General features: G+C 42.5%; 1 protein-coding gene and 1 non-coding gene across 3 annotated transcripts in view; both read right to left on the reverse strand.

Moving 5' to 3' along the window:
- The window catches only part of SLC26A8 (solute carrier family 26 member 8), a 90,832-nt gene that overhangs the window by 17,508 nt on the left and 54,220 nt on the right, over positions 1-19,104 (reverse strand). For both annotated transcript variants that reach the window (XM_027525294.1, XM_027525295.1), the window contains 3 exons: positions 12,309-12,456; positions 11,253-11,366; positions 5,705-5,782 (listed from right to left, as the gene is read on the reverse strand). In XM_027525294.1, the coding sequence (XP_027381095.1) occupies positions 5,705-5,782; positions 11,253-11,366; positions 12,309-12,456 (340 nt within the window). The remainder of the gene's footprint in view (positions 1-5,704; positions 5,783-11,252; positions 11,367-12,308; positions 12,457-19,104) is intronic.
- LOC113882340 lies at positions 2,047-2,153 on the reverse strand. Its single transcript, XR_003508349.1, has one exon. It is a non-coding gene; the product is annotated as a U6 spliceosomal RNA (small nuclear RNA).

The raw sequence follows: 19,104 nt of genomic DNA on the forward strand, positions 1-19,104 counted from the left end.
TCTCCACATTTGCCTCTGCTCACCTTTATAATTTGTCAAACACACAAGACACAGCAAGGCCATGTGACTCATTTGGCCAGTAACAGCTCTCAAAAGCCCCTTTTATTTTAGAGTTTTTTGAATGTGGACCACTTTTAAAATCTTTATTGAATTTGTTACAGTATTGCTTCTGTTTTATGTTTTGGTTTTTTACAGCTGCAAGACATGTGGAATCTTAGCTCCCCAACCAGGGATTGAACTCATAACCCCCCGGGATTGGAAGGCGAAGTTTTAACCCCTGGACCACAAGGGAAGCTCCCACATGCCCTTTTTAGAGTCAGATCACTGGTTACTTACACAGACAGTGAGAGGAAGAGTAGCCACAAGTCGTGATCATCTAGTCCCTTCTGTTTCCATGTGGCCACTTTTGGTGGAAGGATGAGGCAAGACCCATAGGAAGGCCGGGGCCTTTGGCCATGTGTCCTATTCTGTGCCTATTTGACTTGGCTTTGTCTAGTTTGCTTGACATAACCTATGTGACTGATGTTGCTTAGAAACCATTCTCAGACGGGATGACAAATTAAGAGAATTTCCACTCACAGAAATTCTGAAATAGTTTCAATTTGGTGTTGTTTTTTTTATCCCAAGCGTAATCATGATGTACTACGATTATTTCAACAGTGAGACACCACTGTTTTGGTCCATCAAATTAAATTAGCAAATCTAAAACACTGAGGACATTCCATTAAAAATGGGTATTGACCTTTTGAAAAATAATTTGTCCATATATTAAGAAATACTAGGGCTTCCCAGGGGGGCATTAGTGGTAAAGAACCCGCCCGTCAATGCAGGAGACTTAAAATATCCAGATTTGATCCCTGGGTTGGGAAGATCCCCTGGAGAAGGGCATGGTATCCCACTCCAGTATATGCCTGGAGAAGCCCATGGACAGAGGAGCCTGGCAGGCTACAGTTCATAGGGTCGCAAAGACTTGGACATGACTGAAGAAACTGAGCAAGAAATATTGATTGATATGCTTTCATACAGAACTTTTGTTTTCCCCTTAAAAATCTATCCTAAATATAGAAAAGGGCAGATGCACAAAATTGCTCACTATTGTGTTATTTATAATAAAAAAAACTCAGATAAACTAATTTAAACTGATTAATAAGTGATAGTAAGAGTATCATGTTATATATGAAATTAATAAGAATACCAGATTGTGTGTACAGTTAGATCACAATTACACAAAGTAAAGGCTGCTTCCCTGGTGGCTCAGTGGTAAAGAATTTGCCTGCCAATGCAGGATACGTGGGTTCGATCCTTGTGGTCGGGAAGATCCCCTGGAGAAGGAAATGGCAACCCACTCCAATATTCTTGTCTGGGAAATCCCATGGACAGAGGAGCCTGGCGGGCTACAGTTCATGGGTTGCAAAGAGTCAGACACGATTTAGTGACTTTAGTCACTACAACAGCATACAAAGTAAATACTATCTGTTCATAGAGAATAATATTGGTTAGGTATATGCCAAAATGTTAATAGTGGTTTATTTGTTTTTGTTTTTTTTTGTTTTTTTTTAGTTTTTTTTTTTAATTTTATTTTTAAACTTTACATAATTGTATTAGTTTTGCCAAATATCAAAATGAATCTGCCACAGGTATACCTGTGTTCCCCATCCTGAACCCTCCTCCCTCCTCCCTCCCCATACCATCCCTCTGGGTCGTCCCAGTGCACTAGCCCCAAGCATCCAGTATTGTGCATCGAACCTGGACTGGCATCTCGTTTCATACATGATAGTTTACATGTTTCAATGCCATTCTCCCAAATCTTCCCACCCTCTCCCTCTCCCACAGAGTCCATAAGACTGTTCTATACGTCAGTGTCTCTTTTGCTGTCTCGTACACAGGGTTATTGTTACCCTCTTTCTAAATTCCATATATATGCGTTAGTATACTGTATTGGTATTTTTCCTTCTGGCTTACTTCACTCTGTATAATAGGCTCCAGTTTCATCCACCTCATTAGAACTGATTCAAATGTATTCTTTTTAATGGCTGAGTAATACAAAAAAATATGGAACGCTTCACGAACTTGTGGGTCATCCTTGTGCAGGGGCCATGCTAATCTTCTCTGTATCGTTCCAATTTTAGTATATGTGCTGCCAAAGTGAGCACTAATAGTGGTTTATTTGTGATTGTGGCTTCAGGGACTGCCACCTCAGTGTGTGACCAATCTATCTATAAAATAGATTTTTATCTATTATGAATTTTCCAAAGCTTAAAAAGTAAGCAGGTCTTCTTTTGTAGTGAAAAGACAGTGTCTTAAATATAAGAAAATGAAGATCAATATTCATGGGGGTATAAAATCATCAGGGCCTCAAAGTAGAATACTTTAAGAAACATTTTTCAACCTTTTCCTAGCCATCTAGCCAGTTAGAACTGATCCCACTCTCGGAAGTGGCTTGGATCCAGGCTTACTCTGGTTTTCTGAGGTTACTCAGTAACCAGTTGGATGCAACAAGTCAGTAAGAGGGGGGAGGAAGTAAAATGAAGTCAGCAGAAATTACTTGTTTTCCAGCTTCATCTTCTTACCAGTCAGGAATCTCCTCAAATTTCTGCAATTAGCAGGGAGATGTGGTAGGAAAGATAAGAAATTCAACTTCATAGGGTTTTTACAAGACTTTTGGCTTGAGGTATGAAGTATGAGGGCTCCCGAGGTATCTCAGTGGTAAAGAATCCACCTGCCAATGCAGGAGACACTGGAGACGTAAGTTTGATACCTGGGTCAGGAAGATTCCCTGGAGGAGGAAATGGCAACCATTCCAGTCTTGCCTGGGGAGTTCCATGGACAGAGGAGCCTGGTGGGCTACAGTTCATGGGGTCACAAAGAGTTGGTCATGACTGAAAGACTGAGCACACACACGGAGTATGACAGGGAAACAAATCTTTTTCATGAAATATACAATAAAATTTTTACCTTTCTGAATATTAAGATAAAACATGCTCATGTGCAAAGAAGAATTGAATTTATATATATTTTCCATCATACAAGAGAACATTTTGGTATAGCCTATGTATTTTTTTCCCACACAAAACTGGAACAATATTGAATACACTATTTGTATTACATTAAAAAAATGTATATTGGGTCCCTTGCTCACTAGTTGAGATCCTTGCCAGGATGCTCTACCAATTACTCTCCCAAGACTTTTTCAACAAACTACCCATAGTCATTCAAAGAAGGAGGGATAGGTGCTTCCTAGAGGGGTGGAATGGGAGAGAAAGCTCAACAGGGAGGGGACATATGTGTACCTATGGCTGATTCACGATGTTATACTGCAGAAACTAACAGAACATTGTAAAGCAATTATATCCAATAAAAATAGGAAGGAATCATTCATAGTCTAATCCTCAGAGAGCCACGGTTATAGAAATTCAGTTATTCCACTGATCAGATTGTGTTCGCATTTTCTCACCCAGCAACATCCTAACTAGATGATGTAAAAATAACGTGCCAGAACATGGTTGGCCAAAAGCAAGGGCTGTTCTATCCCCAGCATATTTATAGTAAGGAGGGGCTTCCCTGCTTTTATCACTGTGCATGTATGCATGTGTGCTCAGTCATGTCTGACTCTTTGGAACCCCACTGTAACCCACCTCTGTAAGGTGGACTGTAACCCACCTCTGTCCATGGGATTTTTGAGGCAAGAATACCAGAGTGGGTTGCAATCTCCTTCTCCAGGGGATCTTCCGAACCCAGGGATCGAACCCACGTCTCCTGCATCTCCTGCCTTGGCAGGGAGATTCTTTGCCACTGAACCATCTGGGAAGCCTCACTTTTATCACTACTCGGCAGTGAATTCGGATAGATTTTTATTTGAGATTTTTTTTTTTTAATTCTGATTCTTCAGGCTATAAAGGAAAAATATCACTGTCCAAAGTAAATTAGTGAGTGTCCCACCAAAAATAGACTCCCAAGGGTTATAGTCCAAAGATGCTGCATAAGCCCCATTCTGGAGAGGACTTCTGCTGGGAAGCAGAGGACAGCTTGTGTGGTAAACACAAGCTTAATCCCACTCACCATGCATATATTGCATGGCTGGTTTCCAAGATCCCTGAATCACAAGAACCAAAGGCAGCGACAGCCTTAAGATGGTCCTGTTCTACTGAAATGTGATATTCACCAGGTGGAATTGTTGTTTAGTTGCCAAGTCGTGTCCAACTCTTTTGCAACCCCATGGACTGTAGCTTGCCAGGCTCCTCTGTCCATGGGATTTCTCAGGCAAGAATACTGGGCTGGAGTGGGTTGTCGTTTCCTTCTTCAGGGCATCTTCCTGACCCAGGGATTGAACCTGCGTCTCCTGCTTGGCAGGCGAATTCTTTACCACTGAATCACCAGGGAAGTCCCAAACATGTTTAAAAGGATGGGTATAATATTTACAACCACTCCAGCTTAGGGACTGCTACATCAGTGGGTAACCAAGCTGCTGCACCAGGAATAAAACCTCCTCCCTTGCTGCTGCTGCTTAGTTGCTTCAGTCATGTCCAGCTCTGTGCGACCCCATGGACTGTAGCCCGCCAGGTTCCTCTGTCCATGGGATTCTCCAGGCAAGAGTACTGGAGTGGGGTGCCATGCCCTTCCTTCAGGGGATCTTCCCAAGCCAGTGATTGAACCCAGGTCTCCTGCATTGCAGGCAGATTCTTTACCACTGAGCTACCAGGGAAGTCCTACCTCCCCATCTTAGTCTATCGAAAAATGACTAAAGGGAACACGGAGGAAATTTAAAAAGAAATCACGGACACTGGGCATTGACCTATACTGTAACTTCGAACAAATTGATTATAGTCAGTAATTAATGCAACTGGCATCTCTAAATGTAAAGTCATCATTCATTTCACACAAAGGGAAGAAATGGTACATAGTACATAGAGGCATTCTAGCTGAATACAGGATTAAAACTCAACTTTTAGTGTTGTGAACTGACCAAAAGGCAGGGTGGTAGCGGTGGGGAGATTGAGTTCACATGAATGCAGAACAAGGACTTCTGGAAACTGTTTAGGAAAACAGATGGCATGAATGCACAATGAGTTTCCAAGCCTGTGTTGGGAATGGGCGTTCTGGCATCTGAAGTCTATTTTGGTCATATTTAACTGAATCCTTACTTCTAAAAGCTTACTTTATAGCTAAAGCAATTTTTAAAAAAAGATTAATGAGGATGAGAAGAATCACAACTGTTTCTTGAGCGCTTATTATTAGCTCAAAACTGTTCTCTCTACATTATACATATTATCGTGTTTAACTCCTAGTTCTGTGAGGTGCTTAGTCACTCAGTTGTGTCCAACTCTTTGTGATCCTGTCTATGGGGATTCTCCAGGCAAGAATACTGGAGTGTTGAGGCTTGATAGAAAACAACAAAAATCTGTAAAGCAATTATCCTTCACTTAAAAAATAAATAAATAAAAAAAAGAATACTGGAGTGGGTTGCCATGCCCTCCTACAGGGATCTTCCTAACTCACAGATCAAACCTAGGTCTCCTGCATTGCAGATGGATTCGTTACCGTCTGAGCCACCAGGGAAATCCTGTATGGTAGAGGCAGTTATTTTAAAGGAAAGGAACCAGAAATAGCCTGGGGCAACCACTGGAGATGAGCAGAATGCAGTTCCCCTCAGAGATGCCCCCACCAAGATGTGATCTGACTCAGGCATCTGATCAGGTCTACTTACGTTTGGCAGTCTGTAGAAAAAGCGTGCCATCTTCATCATCAGGAGCAGCATGATGCCTGCGCCTACCAGAGATGCAAACTGAGGAGACAGAGCCAGTTGGAGAGAGACCATCAGGAATGGACTGGTCCCTGTCTGCAACTGAGGCCTTCTGCTTGGTGACAAGCATGTCTGTTTTTTGTCTTTTTCTTAAAAGGGGTTGAATATGTATAACCAGCTAACATCAGTGCGTTTTCGGTAAGCTGACACTGTCAATTCTTGTCAAAATGCTCAACACACACCAGGTACTCAATAAATACTCAATGACTGCACGTATCAAGGTTTCCTGAAAAGCTACAGATGGGCTTGAATATCTGAATATTTCTTGCCATTGCTTTGTGCTGTGGAATCTGAAGTCTCCTACAATCCAGCCTTCATTTCCTCCAAACTTTAACCTTCTTTGAATAGTTTTGAAAAGCCCTGGTAGACTCATCACTGCCAGCCCTAAAATCCCAACTGTTCCACCTAGCTCTTTTGGGGTTTGGATAGCTTCCCATCTAACAGCTTCAATGGTACTTCATCTTAATACCGTGATATTCACTTTAGATTTTCCTACTTTTGCTTCTCTCTGCCTCAATGCCATTAAAAAAAAAAAAAAAGAAAAGAAAGAAAGGTAATGAACATGAGTCAGGGCTGTTGATAGCAGCTCTGGATCCTGTTCCAGCTGGGTTGACTCCTCTGGGTTCGTATTACTTGGGAAGCAGTGATTCAGATTGTCAAATACAGGTAGAAAGCTAAAAAAACATAGTTCCCTTTATAATCTTAAGGCTCTCTGGACATAATCTTGAACTCATTATATGCTCTGTTGATAAACTTCCATTAAAATCATACAAAGCAGTGTGATTTCCCATGGTGATAAGGGTGGAGGGGGGGATAAAACTGTAGCCACAAATCAAAACAATAGCATATACTAGCACCAACAAGCAACTTTAAATCTAAACCATTAAATGACCATGAGGCCATGATTGTCTAATTTTTTTCCTCTTTTTTATTAGGTGTGAAAAAGACTTCCTACTGGGTTCTCTCTCACTGCCCACTGCTATTTGCCATAGAAACATGTCACTGAAAATAACTGCAATGAAATCAATGTTCTGCTTCCTTTTTTTGCCACCCCGACTGATACACAGCTATGGGACCAACCCAAGGTGGAAAAGTTGAACCCTGAGAGAAGAATGTAGGCAGAAGGATTCAGGAAAATGGATCACTGTAACTGAAACTCAGGAAGTTCTCGTGGCAAACATTTTATACACTGGGGAACTGAAAAAGGTAACTGAAGCCATAAGCTCCTCCAGCCAGTGTGCATCTCAGCCTCTTGCCACACTGGATTTTAGGGTCTAGCTTCAGGTGGTCTCACACTATAGAAGAAACTGCTTTGCTTAGCACAGGAAAACATATCAGGACTTCTCCTCCTACTACTCCTTTCCTCCAAAGTTCTTTGGATTACTTTTAGGGGAACAAAGACATACAGACACCAAAATTAGCTGTATAAAAACCTAGTTTAAAATGACGGTCAACCAAACACTGAAATCCCATAAATCTGGCTGCTCAGGGAGGCCTGCGAATAATTGTCTGTCCCCTATGGCTGCTTCCCTTATAGCTCAGCTGGTAAAGAATCTGCCTGCAATGCAGGAGACCTGGGTTCGATCCTGGGTTGGGAAGATCCTCTGGAGAAGGGAAAGGCTACCCACTCCAGTATTCTGGCCTGGAGAATTCCATGGACTGCATAGTTAATGGGGTTGCAAAGAGTCAGGCACGACTGAGTGACTTTCACTTTCATGGCTGCACACGAGAGGAGTGGGCTTTGGGATCAGAGGGCCATCTTTGGTGGTGTGCCCTAGGAGGATGCATGGTGAGTCTCAGAATCTCAGACTCAGGGCATGAACAGGGCCTAGAGGCAGCAAGCATATACTAATACAACTTGACACATGTTTTGGTTTTCCGCTCTGATTTTTCATCACTTTTTCAGGCTTTCTTGAACCAAGACTGACCCTACCTTCTTCCCGGGGACTCAACGCAATGCGAGTTCTCATAAAGCACAGCCACGAGGGACATGAAGAGCCTCAGACAACTGCTCCACAAGCAGTGGATAGAACATACCATACACCAACCAGCACACTAGGGACCTGGGGTAGAAGCTCTGTTGTCATCCAGTTTAATTCTCACAACTGAAAGGTTATCCTTATCTCCATCTTACAGATGAGAACTAGAGCCCCAGAAAGTGAAGGTAACTTCCCAAGGTCACACGTCTAGGAACTACAGAGTCAGGTTTCAATCCACCTGACCAACTGACTCCAAAATCCAGGCTCTCTCCACTGCCCCATTTGCTTTCTCTAAAGACAATGCAACTCATTTCCTTTTGTGATGATTTCTTTTCTTTTTTAAAAATAATAACTCATTTTTAAAAGCAGTTCTGGGAGTGAAATAAGTCAGAAAGAGAAAAACAAATGCATACATGCATAAATGTGGAATCTAGAAAAATGGTACAGATGAGCCTATTTGCAGGGCAGGAATAAAGACACAGACATAGAGAATGGACACGTACCTGGACACAGACCCAGAAAAGGGGGGTGGGATGAATTGGGAGAATATGACATATGATATATACATACTGGATGAAAAATAGTTACTGGGGAGCTGCTCTGTAGCACAGGGAGCTTGGCTCGGTGCTTTGTGATGACCTGGGGTTGGGCAGGGGGTTGGGGATGATCCAAGAGGGAGGGGTTATGTGTATACATAAAACAGATTCATGACAGTACAGCAGAAACTAACACAACACTGTAAAGCTCCAACTTAAAAAAAAAATAGGGTAAAGCAGTTCTGAGAGCCTGGGGACAAGGCAAGAAGGCTCATCTTTGGAAAGCAGGGAACAAGGAAAGGAACACAATCATAGAGAAGAGAGAAGCACAGGATCAGAACTGGATCAGCTAGAAGAGGGAGGGCAGTTCGGTTGGCCTGCATCACTTAAGGTTCAGGCCAGGGCTGGAAGGGCTGATAGGTTTTGCTGCAACAAGTGAAGACAAGTTTCTAGACAGGGAGAAATTAAAGTGAAATCCAGACACATTTTACACAGTGTTTATGTATGTCAGACATACATACACACACATAAGTGGCTGTTGGTGACCAGTCATGTCAAATAGGTTCAGAGCCAGCTCCCGAGCTTCTCTTTCCTGCAGTCCTGGGGAGCTTTGAAAAAATGAGGGTGTTCTCAGGCAGGCTGAATTTAAAAGTTCCCAGAGGAGAAGGGGAGAGAGAAGAACCCCTGCTAGGGGATGAAGAAGGCTGAGTGAGTCCAGATCAGAAACTCGGATTGGAGGTGGGGAAGCTCAAATGTGGAGGGTCAAGGGCCAGGGGCGTTCTCTGCTTGAACTGGCCATTTGCCCTGGGCAAGTCGGGGTCTTGGGGAAGAGTTTACCAGCATCCTGAGGGACATGCTTCCCTGTGAAGGGTCACTGCATCACAGAGAGAGATGTCTTTGGGGAGAACGAAGGGGAGAACGAAGCCACAGCAGAAAACAGGACGAGAGTCACTTTGCCCAACAGGCTAAGCTAAGCTAAGCTAAGCTAAGTCGCTTCAGTCGTGTCCCACTCTGTGTGACCCCATAGACGGCAGCCCACCAGGCTCCCCCGTCCTTGGGATTCTCCAGGCAAGAACGCTGGAGTGGGTTGCCATTTCCTTCTCCAATGCAGGAAAGTGAAAAGTGAAAGTGAAGTCGCTCAGTCGTGTCCGACTCTGTGCTACCCCATGGACTACAGCCTACCAGGCTACTCTGTCCGTGGGATTTTCCAGGCGAGAGTACTGGAGTGGGGTGCCAACAGGCTAAAGGCAACTCCAAAGCTGGACTGAAGCCCGTCTTCCTTCCCTCCATCTACACATCACATATTCTAAACCTCTTACGGGGATCCAGAAAAGCCCCACTTCCTCCATCGTTCTCCTTCCTGAAGTATTTATGGCACTTTAACATTTATTGTATTTATTCTGCACTTAATTTTACTTGCATTGTGATTGATTTTTTTCCAACCATGTGCATCTTTTCTCCCCAAATCTGTTATGCTTGTATACTAAATAAACAAAGTGTGTGGTCACAAGTTAAAGGGAACTGATGTCTGGAAAAGCTATTTCCATTTCTTCTTATCATAAAATCCTCTTATTTTGACTTCACTTGCATAGAACATCATTGTTTTTTAACAAAACTCATCTTCCTTCTCTGATCAGACAGTAGCACAGAAGAGCTACCCCTTAAAGGCCAGTGTGTTCAGTAGAAGCTCTCTGACAACAAAACTCAGTCCACATAAAATTACACAGTCTTACTCTAGACCCATGCTCTCACCACTGCCCAGTCTTCTTTTATTAGCTTTCACCTGATATTTCACCCATAAGCTGTGACATTTTCTCTTTCCCCATTCGAGTTTTGTGTCCATTCTTCTGACACTCTAAGATTTTTTTTTAAATGTGGTCCATTTTTAAAGTCTTTATTGAATTTGTTACAATATTGCTTCTGCTTTATGTTTTGGTTTTTTGGCCCAAGATATGTGTGGGATTTTAGCTTCCCATCCAGAGACTGATCCCACACCCGCTGCATTGGAAGGCAAGGTCTCAGCCACTGGGCCACCAGGGAAGCCCTTGACACTTTACTGACCACAGCAATGCCTCCCCTACTGTGCTGCTGTGGCTCCGGCTTGTCTTTGGCTTCTGCTTCTCTGCCTCCTGAACCCTGACTCAGTCTGTGGGCTTATTCTAGGTTCAGTTCTGATAGTTCTTTGACACTTATTCATGCTACATAACTGAGATGGGATACCTCTCATGTTGTAAACTGAATTATCTGGTCAGTCTAAAACGCATGAATATTGGACTTAGAAAATCTCATGCCAGAAAACTGGACAGAGAGCTTGCCTTTAAAACTTTGCCACCGTTCTTCTTTCCCTCTTCCCTTCCATATACCCGTATATTTAGTTTACTAATTCAGGATACCTGAAGAGGATCTGACCCAGACAATTTTCTCTTCCACAAAGGTAGAGTGAACGCAAATTCCATAAGCTCATCTAGACAAAGACTAGCGCCTCCTGTCATGTCCTTTAGGAGTTGGAAAAGTTTCTAGCCCTGCTGTCAGGAAGGCGAGAGTTGTCTTATTACTTTCACAGACTAGGACTGAGAATATATCTCCCCATAGAAAAAAACGTTCATAGGTGATAGTTGGTTTACCTGAAATATTATCTTTTAGCTTTGCTACATGGAAAGTAGCTTCTTGTGGGCTAATATATAGAAGCCTTTAACAATAATATTTTTACAGAAAATGATCTTCAAATTCCTCATTGACAGATAGCTTTTAAGACAAAAGCTAAACAAAAATTAAGCCAAGCATGAGATCCAAAAAACATAATACAAATCCCTCCCAACAAGCATAACTGTAAAACAGCAGTGTGGTTAAACTAATATATAATCCCCTTCTGTGAATATACATATAAATAGATATAATTATCTCTGTATATTAGACATCAAATTCTATTGCACACACCTGTTGTCGTCCTCCAGTTTTATCCTGGATAATGGTCCTGGCAACAGCACCAGTAAACACGTAAGATCTGAAAAATGAACTGACGACATTGCAAAGGCCAATGGCTATTAAATCCTGTAAAGAAACGGCAAATACTTTAGGCCCGCCATTTGTCAAAGAAGAAGGCTGACCTGAGTTTGCACTAAAGTTACGCTGTTATTTCTTGTATATGAAGATAGGGTTGTTTATATCACTGCAAATAACACTGAAAGATTATTGGAAAGAACTGAAGGATGGCAAATCTGATTTCTTCACTTTAGCTAAAGATCACAAGGAAAGCCCTCAAAGTGAGAAAATGAGACTTTTGCCTTATTATTCTCTTTCACATGATCACTAGGATCACAGAGAGACACAAAGCACTATTTTCTTGCTTCCTTTTATACTATCCTAAAGTCAAAGCGGGACACCAGTTGAACCTGGGCATCGGAGTGAAAGCCTGGGATCCTAACACGAGGCACCAGCCCACGCCAAGGGGCTTGTGCGATCTTAGTTCCCTGACCAGGGGTTGAACCTTGGGCCACAGCAGTGAAAGCACCAAGTCCTAACCACTGAACCGCCAGGGAAGTCCCCATGTTTCCTTTTCGATTTCTAGGGAAGGGGCCAAACTCAGAATGGTTGGAGACTTTTTTTTTAAAGTGACAATGACTATTTCTGGGAGACCAACTGAATTATGTTATTAGCCTAGTTTTGACAGTCCACTGTATTTCTTGTTCTGCCTTGGTATGTGGTTGACTTCTAAGGACTTGGTGGAAAGGAAGATAAAAGGAGAGGAGAGGAACCCTGCCAACTTAACAACATATGCCTCCCTACCCCGTATCTGTTCTAGGGTAACAACATGCATAGTAATTCAGGTAGCTTCAGAGGTAAGGATGTCACACTTCTCAAAAACCTTTAATTATAGCTCAAATAGTGGTCCAAGTGACTCTCTGGTTACAGTCTTCATTTTAGCAGAAGGCTCAGGTTAGAGAACAAAGATTAAAGGGTCCGAGAAAGTAATAGAAAGGCTTGTCCTCTCACCTGGTTGGAATTGACGTCATAGTTATGGAAACTGGCAATCTTCTTGCCCAGAAATACGAGCAAAGAGGAGCTCACTAAAGCTAAGGAGAACGATTCTATAAGAACTTCAGTAAGATTGCTCATATCTGGCGTTACAGGAAACAGGAAGCTGGAATAAAATGGTGGAATTATTCCTAGATAGCAGCAGTCATTATGGGCACCTCCCCCACTCTATTCTTATAACTTTATCATCCATATCAAAAGGCCTGACACTTTTAAACACATTTATTTACTGATTTTTGGCTGCTCTAGGTTATCATGGCTGCACGTGGGCTTTCTCTAGTTGCAGCAAGCGGGAGCTGCTCTCTAGTGTGGTGCGTGGGCTTCTCACTGTGCGGCTTCCCTTGTTGCAGAACTCAGGCTCCAGGCGTAGGAGCTTTCGTAGTTGCGGCTCTCTGGCTCTAGAGCACTGGTTTGGTAGTTGTGGCCCATGGGCATAGTCGGCCTGCCACATGTGGGATCTTCCTGGACCAGGGATCGAAACGGTATCCCCTGCATTGGCAGGTGGATTTTTTTTTTTAAACTTTTTATTTTATATTGAGGTATAGCCAATTAGGGGCTTCCCTGGTGGCTCAATGGTAAAGAATCTGCCTGCCAAGCAAGAGATTTGGGTTGGGTTTCTGGGTTGGGAAGTTCCCCTGGAGTAGGAAATGGCAGCCCACTCCAGTATTCTTTTTTTTTTTTTTTCATTTTCATTTTATTCTTCCAATTTTATTTTATTTTTAAACTTTACATAATTGTATTAGTTTTGCCAAATATCAAAATGAATCCGCCACAGGTATACATGTGTTGCCCATCCCAAACCCTCCTCCCTCCTCCCTCCCCATACCATCCCTCTGGGCCGTCCCAGTGCTCCAGCCCCAAGCATCCAGCATCATGCATCGAACCTGGACTGGCAACTCGTTTCCTACATGATATTTCACATGTTTCATTGCCATTCACTCCAGTATTCTTGTCTGGGAAATCCCATGGACAGAGGAGCCTGCCAGGCTACAGCCCATGGAGCGGCAAAGAGTCGGACACGACTGAGTGACTAAACAACAGCAAACAGCCAGTTACGAATGTTGTCATAGATGCAGGAGAACAGCAAAGGGACTCAGCCATACAAGGATTCCCTTCTCCCTCAGGGATTCTCAGATGGCTCAGTGGTCACAAACCCGCCTGCCAATGCAGGAGATGAGGATTCGATCTCTAGGTTGAGAAGATCCCCTGGAATAGGAAATGACAACCCACTCCAGTATTCTTGCCTGGCAAATCCCATGGATAGAGGAGCCTGGTGGGCTACAGTCCGTGGGATCGCACAGTTGGACATGAATGAGTACTCACGCACTTCTCCCCCAAACTGCCCTCCCATCCAGGCTGGCAGGCGGACCACCAGGGAAGTCCCAAGCCTGACCTTTTTTCAAAAAATTAAGAGATAAGAAAAGAAACTGAGGCAGCAGCTTGCCAAAACTGCCAGCAAATCAAGCCAAGTTACAAAGGCCATTAAGAGAACATGATGTGCTTATCTTCTAGTCTGAGGTTTCTGCTAAGTGCCAGTGGAAACAAATAGTGCGGGCAAAACTACAAAACTCGATGAAAAATGGTTTATTTACACTATTTGAGATCATACCAGTGGGTAAGCAATAGGCAGATATCATATCTAAGATGGTTTAGAGCTAAAGCCTCAATGTATTCCCTTCTAGTCAGACTCAAATCTTTCCAATTATAATTTTAGTCCTTGTCTTTTATAAAAATTGTCCTGGTTCTTATCCCATTTTTTAAAAACTGGGTAAAGGCCGCATAACATGAAATTTACCATTTTACCCACTTTTAAATGTACAGTTCAGTGGTTTTTAAATACATGTATAATATGCAACCATTACCACCATCTACTCCATAGTTCTTTCATCTTGTAAAACTGAAACTCTATACTTATTAATCAATAACTCTCCATTTCCCCCCTCCCTCCAGCCCTGACAAAAATCATCTGACTTTCTGTCTTTATGATTTTGACTACTAAGTACCCCAGATAAGTGGGCTCAAATAGTAATTGTCTTTTTGTGATTGGCTTATTTCACTTAGAATAATGCCCTTGAAGTTCATCTATGTTGTACTTAGAGCCAGAATTTCCTTCCTTTTCAAGGTTCAATAATATTCTATTGGATGGATTTAACACACTCTGTTCATTCATTCATCCATTGATGGACACTTATTGTTTCTTCCACATTTCAGCCACTGTGAGTAGCGCTGTTATGAATATAGGTGCAAAAATATCGCTTCAAGATACTGCTCTTGTGGGGAGTATAATTTGGGGGAAGTATATTTCCGGAAGCAGAATTGCTGGGTCATATGAAGGTCAGGAAGCAACAGTTAGAACTGGACATGGAACAACAGACTGGTTCCAAATAGGAAAAGAAGTACGTCAAGGCTGTATATTGTCACCCTGCTTATTTAACTTATATGCAGAGTACATCATGAGAAATGCTGGGCTGGAAGAAGCACAAGCTGGAATCAAGATTGCCAAGAGAAAAATCAATAACCTCAGATATGCAGATGATACCACCCTTATGGCAGAAAGTGAAGAGGAACTCAAAAGCCTCTTGATGAAAGTGAAAGAGAGGAGTGAAAAAGTTGGCTTAAAGCTCAACATACAGAAAACTAAGATCATGGCATCTGGTCCCATCACTTCATGGGAAATAGATGGGGAAACAGTGGAAACAGTGTCAGACTTCATTTTTGGGGGCTCCAAAATCACTGCAGATGGTGACCGCAGCCATGAAATTAAAAGACACTTACTTCTTGGAAGAAAAGTTATGACCAACCTAGATAGCATATTGAAAAGCAGAGACATTACTTGGCCAAGAAAGGTCCGTCTAGTCAAAGCTATGGTTTTTCCAGTGGTCAGATATGGATGTGAGAGTTGGACTGTGAAGAAGGCTGAGTGCCAAAGAATTGATGCTTTTGAACTGTGTGTTGGAGAAGACTCTTGAGAGTCCCTTGGACTGCAAGGAGATTCATCCAGTCCATTCTAAAGGAGATCAGCCCTGGGTATTCTTTGGAAGGAATGATGCTAAAGCTGAAACTCCAGTACTTTGGCCATCTCATGTGAAGAGTTGACTCATTGGAAAAGATTCTGATGCTGGGAGGGATTAGGGGCAGGAGGAGAAGGGGACGAGAGAGGATGAGATGGCTGGATGGCATCACTGACTCGATGGATGTGAGTTTGAGTGAACTCCGGGAACTGGTGATAGACAGGGAGGCCTGGCGTGCTGCGCTTCATGGGGTCGCGAGGAGTTGGACATGACTGAGCGACTGAACTGAACTGATGGAAATTCTATTTTTAATTTTTTGAGGAATCAGCATTCTACTTTCCACAGTGGCTGTACATTTCACACTCCCACTAACAGTGCACACAGGTTCCATTTTCTCCACATCCTCATCAAATATTTGTTATTTTCTGTCTTTTTAAAAACAGTAGCCATCCTAATGAGTATGGGGTGGTATCTCACTGTAGTTTTGATTTGCATTCCCCAAATGATTAGTGATGTTGAGCATCTTATGTGCTCACTGGCCATTTGTATACTATCCTTGGAAAAATGTGTATTCAAATTCTTTCTGCACTTTTTGAGTCAGGTTGTTTGCTTTCTGTTGTGTTTTAGGAGTTCTCTATGTATTTTGGATATTAATTCCTTATCATACATAATTTGCAAATATTTTCTCCTATTCTATGACTTGTCTTTTTTCTCTGTTGATAGTGTCTCTTGATACACAAGAGATTTTAATTTTCATGAATTTATTGCCCAAGTCTGTGTCAGTAAACCTTAAATATTTAGTATGATAACATTAATAGTACAAACCTACTGCTTTTTCCTTCCTGGTGTTCTCTGTACATTCAGTTCTTTGTTAGCCATTTAGTTAAAGGGGGATGTGGATCTGGAAGGAACTAACATAAACTATTCAATTTTCCTAATCTCTAGCAACCTTGGATAGATAAGCAATGCTGCTGCTGCTGCTGCTAAGTTGCTTCAGTCGTGTCCGACTCTGTGCAACCCCATAGATGGCAGCCCACCAGGCTCCCCCATCCCTGGGATTCTCCAGGCAAGAACACTGGAGTGGGTTGCCAGTTCCTTCTCCAATGCATGAAAGTGAAAAGTGAAAGTGAAGTCGCTCAGTCGTGTCCGACTCTTTGCGACCTCATGGACTGCAGCCCACCAGGCTCCTCCGTCCATGGGGTTTTCCAGGCAAGAGTACTGGAGTGGGGTGCCATCTCCTTCTCTGAGATGAGCAATAAAGAGAGGTTAAAAGCAATACCTAAAATTAAATTTCTGAAATGTTTTTTCTCTATCTGTACACTTGAATCTTATGATAAAATATAAGCAGAGGTTAACTGTGTGGTTTTGAAGTCATTAATAACAGCAGCAATACTGAGTAAGTATAGTAGAAGGGTTATTATACTAGACTTCGGAATTAAATAGAAATGGGTTCAGAAAGTAGCTCTGATGCTGACCAGCTGTGTGAGCGTAGATGAGTAATTTAAACTTGGTAACTCTTAGTTTCCTCAGTCAAAAAAAGAATATCTTGTAGTAATACTACAAGGAACGAATGAAATAAAATAATTATGTAAAGCATCAATCTCATTGTTGCCCTTGTCATTTTTTCCCATAGGGCAGAGACTTATTTACCACAGCATTTCCTGGTACCTAGGTTGTCTGCTCACAGTTTTAACAAACTGAACAATATTTTAAATGTATTTAATCATCACCAGATTTCACTGAGAAGTAGTAGTATATGAGATTATCTGGCTGCATCAAAGTACCCTCTGTTTTGTATGCTGAAGGTTAAGCAGTATCACCGACTCGTTGCTATATTCTCTGTTGAAGAGAATGAGGAAGTGAACAATGCTCCTCAAAAATCTTCTCATGAGCCAAGAAACTGTGTTATGTTGCCTTTCTTAGCTAAAATGATTCATCTGGTCAAGGTTAAAGAAATAATTCCCTAACAGAAGCAAGAGTGAGGCCCCATAGTCACTGGTAGGAACTATAATGCAAATTAATTGCAAGTCCTTAAGAACTCTGTAATGCCAGACTGCTTGGAGAAGGCTTTTCACTGAAAGTGATCAAGTGATGTAGCCCAAGGACACTGAGTCAGTCTAAGCAGGTGAAGACAGAAGGGATGCTGAACACTGAACCCCAGGAGAGAGGCTTGGAAAACAGAGCTATGTCTTGTCCCATCCCTGAAGGTTAATCAGACAAGTTTGGAGGTTGAGAAGGTTCATAATCTGCTGCAAGAAAAATACACGAGTCTCCCTGGTTTTCGAGTTTACTTGGGTTAGGGGATTGGCTCAACCATGGGAAGAGAGTCAAAGGCTGACCAGAGAAGAAACACAGGCTTGTCTTAGCCATTGTCCCTTAGAACCTCTGTTCTAAAATGAACTTGAGTCCCTGACCCAAATTTGCCTGTGGCCAGAGACTGTTTGTTACCTGAGAATTTTTTTTTTTTAAGTTAATACATCAGATCAGATCAGATCAGATCAGTTGCTCAGTCGTGTCCAACTCTTTGCAACCCCATGAATCGCAGCACACCAGGCCTCCCTGTCCATCACCAACTCCCAGAGTTCACTGAGACTCATGTCCATCGAGTCAATGATGCCATCCAGCCATCTCATCCTCTGTCGTCCCCTTCTCCTCCTGCCCCCAATCCCTCCCAGCGTCAGAGTCTTTTCCAATGAGTCAACGCTTCCCATGAGGTAGCCAAGTACTGGAGTTTCAGCTTTAGTATCATTCCTTCCAAAGAAATCCCAGGGCTGATCTCCTTCAGAATTGACTGGTTGGATCGCCCTGCAGTCCAAGGGAGTTTCAAGAGTCTTCTCCAACACCACAGTTGAAAAGCATCAATTCTTCGGTGCTCAGCCCTCTTCACAGTCCAACTCTCACATCCATACATGACCACAGGAAAAACCACAGCCTTGACTAGATGAACCTTTGTTGGCAAAGTAATGTCTCTGCTTTTGAATATGCTATCTAGGTTGGTCATAACTTTCCTGCCAAGGAGTAAGCATCTTTTAATTTCATGGCTGCAATCACCATCTGCAGTGATTTTGGAGCCCAGAAAAATAAAGTCTGACACTGTTTCTACTGTTTCCCCATCTATTTCCCATGAAGTGATGGGACTGGATGCCATGATCTTCGTTTTCTGAATGTTGAGCTTTAAGCCAACTTTTTCACTCTCCACTTTCACTTTCATCAAGAGGCTTTTGAGTTCCTCTTCACTTTCTGCCATAAGGGTGGTATCATCTGCATATCTGAGGTGATTGATATTTCTCCCAGCAATCTTGATTCCAGCTTGTGCTTCTTCCAGCCCAGCGTTTCTCATGATGTACTCTGCATATAAGTTAAATAAACAGGGTGACAATATACAGCCTTGACAAACTCCTTTTCCTATTTGGAACCAGTGTGTTGTCCATGTCCAGTTCTAACTGTTGCTTCCTGACCTGCATACAAATCTCTCAAGAGGCAGATCAGGTGGTCTGTTATTCCCATCTCTTTCAGAATTTTCCATAGTTTAGTGTGATCCACACAGTCAAAGGCTTTGGCATAGTCAATAAAGCAGAAATAGATGTTTTTCTGGAACTCTCTTGCTTTTTCCATGATCCAGCAACCAGGAGCTGACTGTGGCTCAGACCATGAACTCCTTATTGCCAAATTCAGGCTTAAATTGAAGAAAGTAGGGAAAACTACTAGACCATTCAGGTATGACCTAAATCAAATCCCTTATG

Source organism: Bos indicus x Bos taurus, chromosome 23 (genome assembly GCF_003369695.1).
Source record: "Bos indicus x Bos taurus breed Angus x Brahman F1 hybrid chromosome 23, Bos_hybrid_MaternalHap_v2.0, whole genome shotgun sequence".
Classification (NCBI taxonomy): domain Eukaryota; kingdom Metazoa; phylum Chordata; class Mammalia; order Artiodactyla; family Bovidae; genus Bos; species Bos indicus x Bos taurus.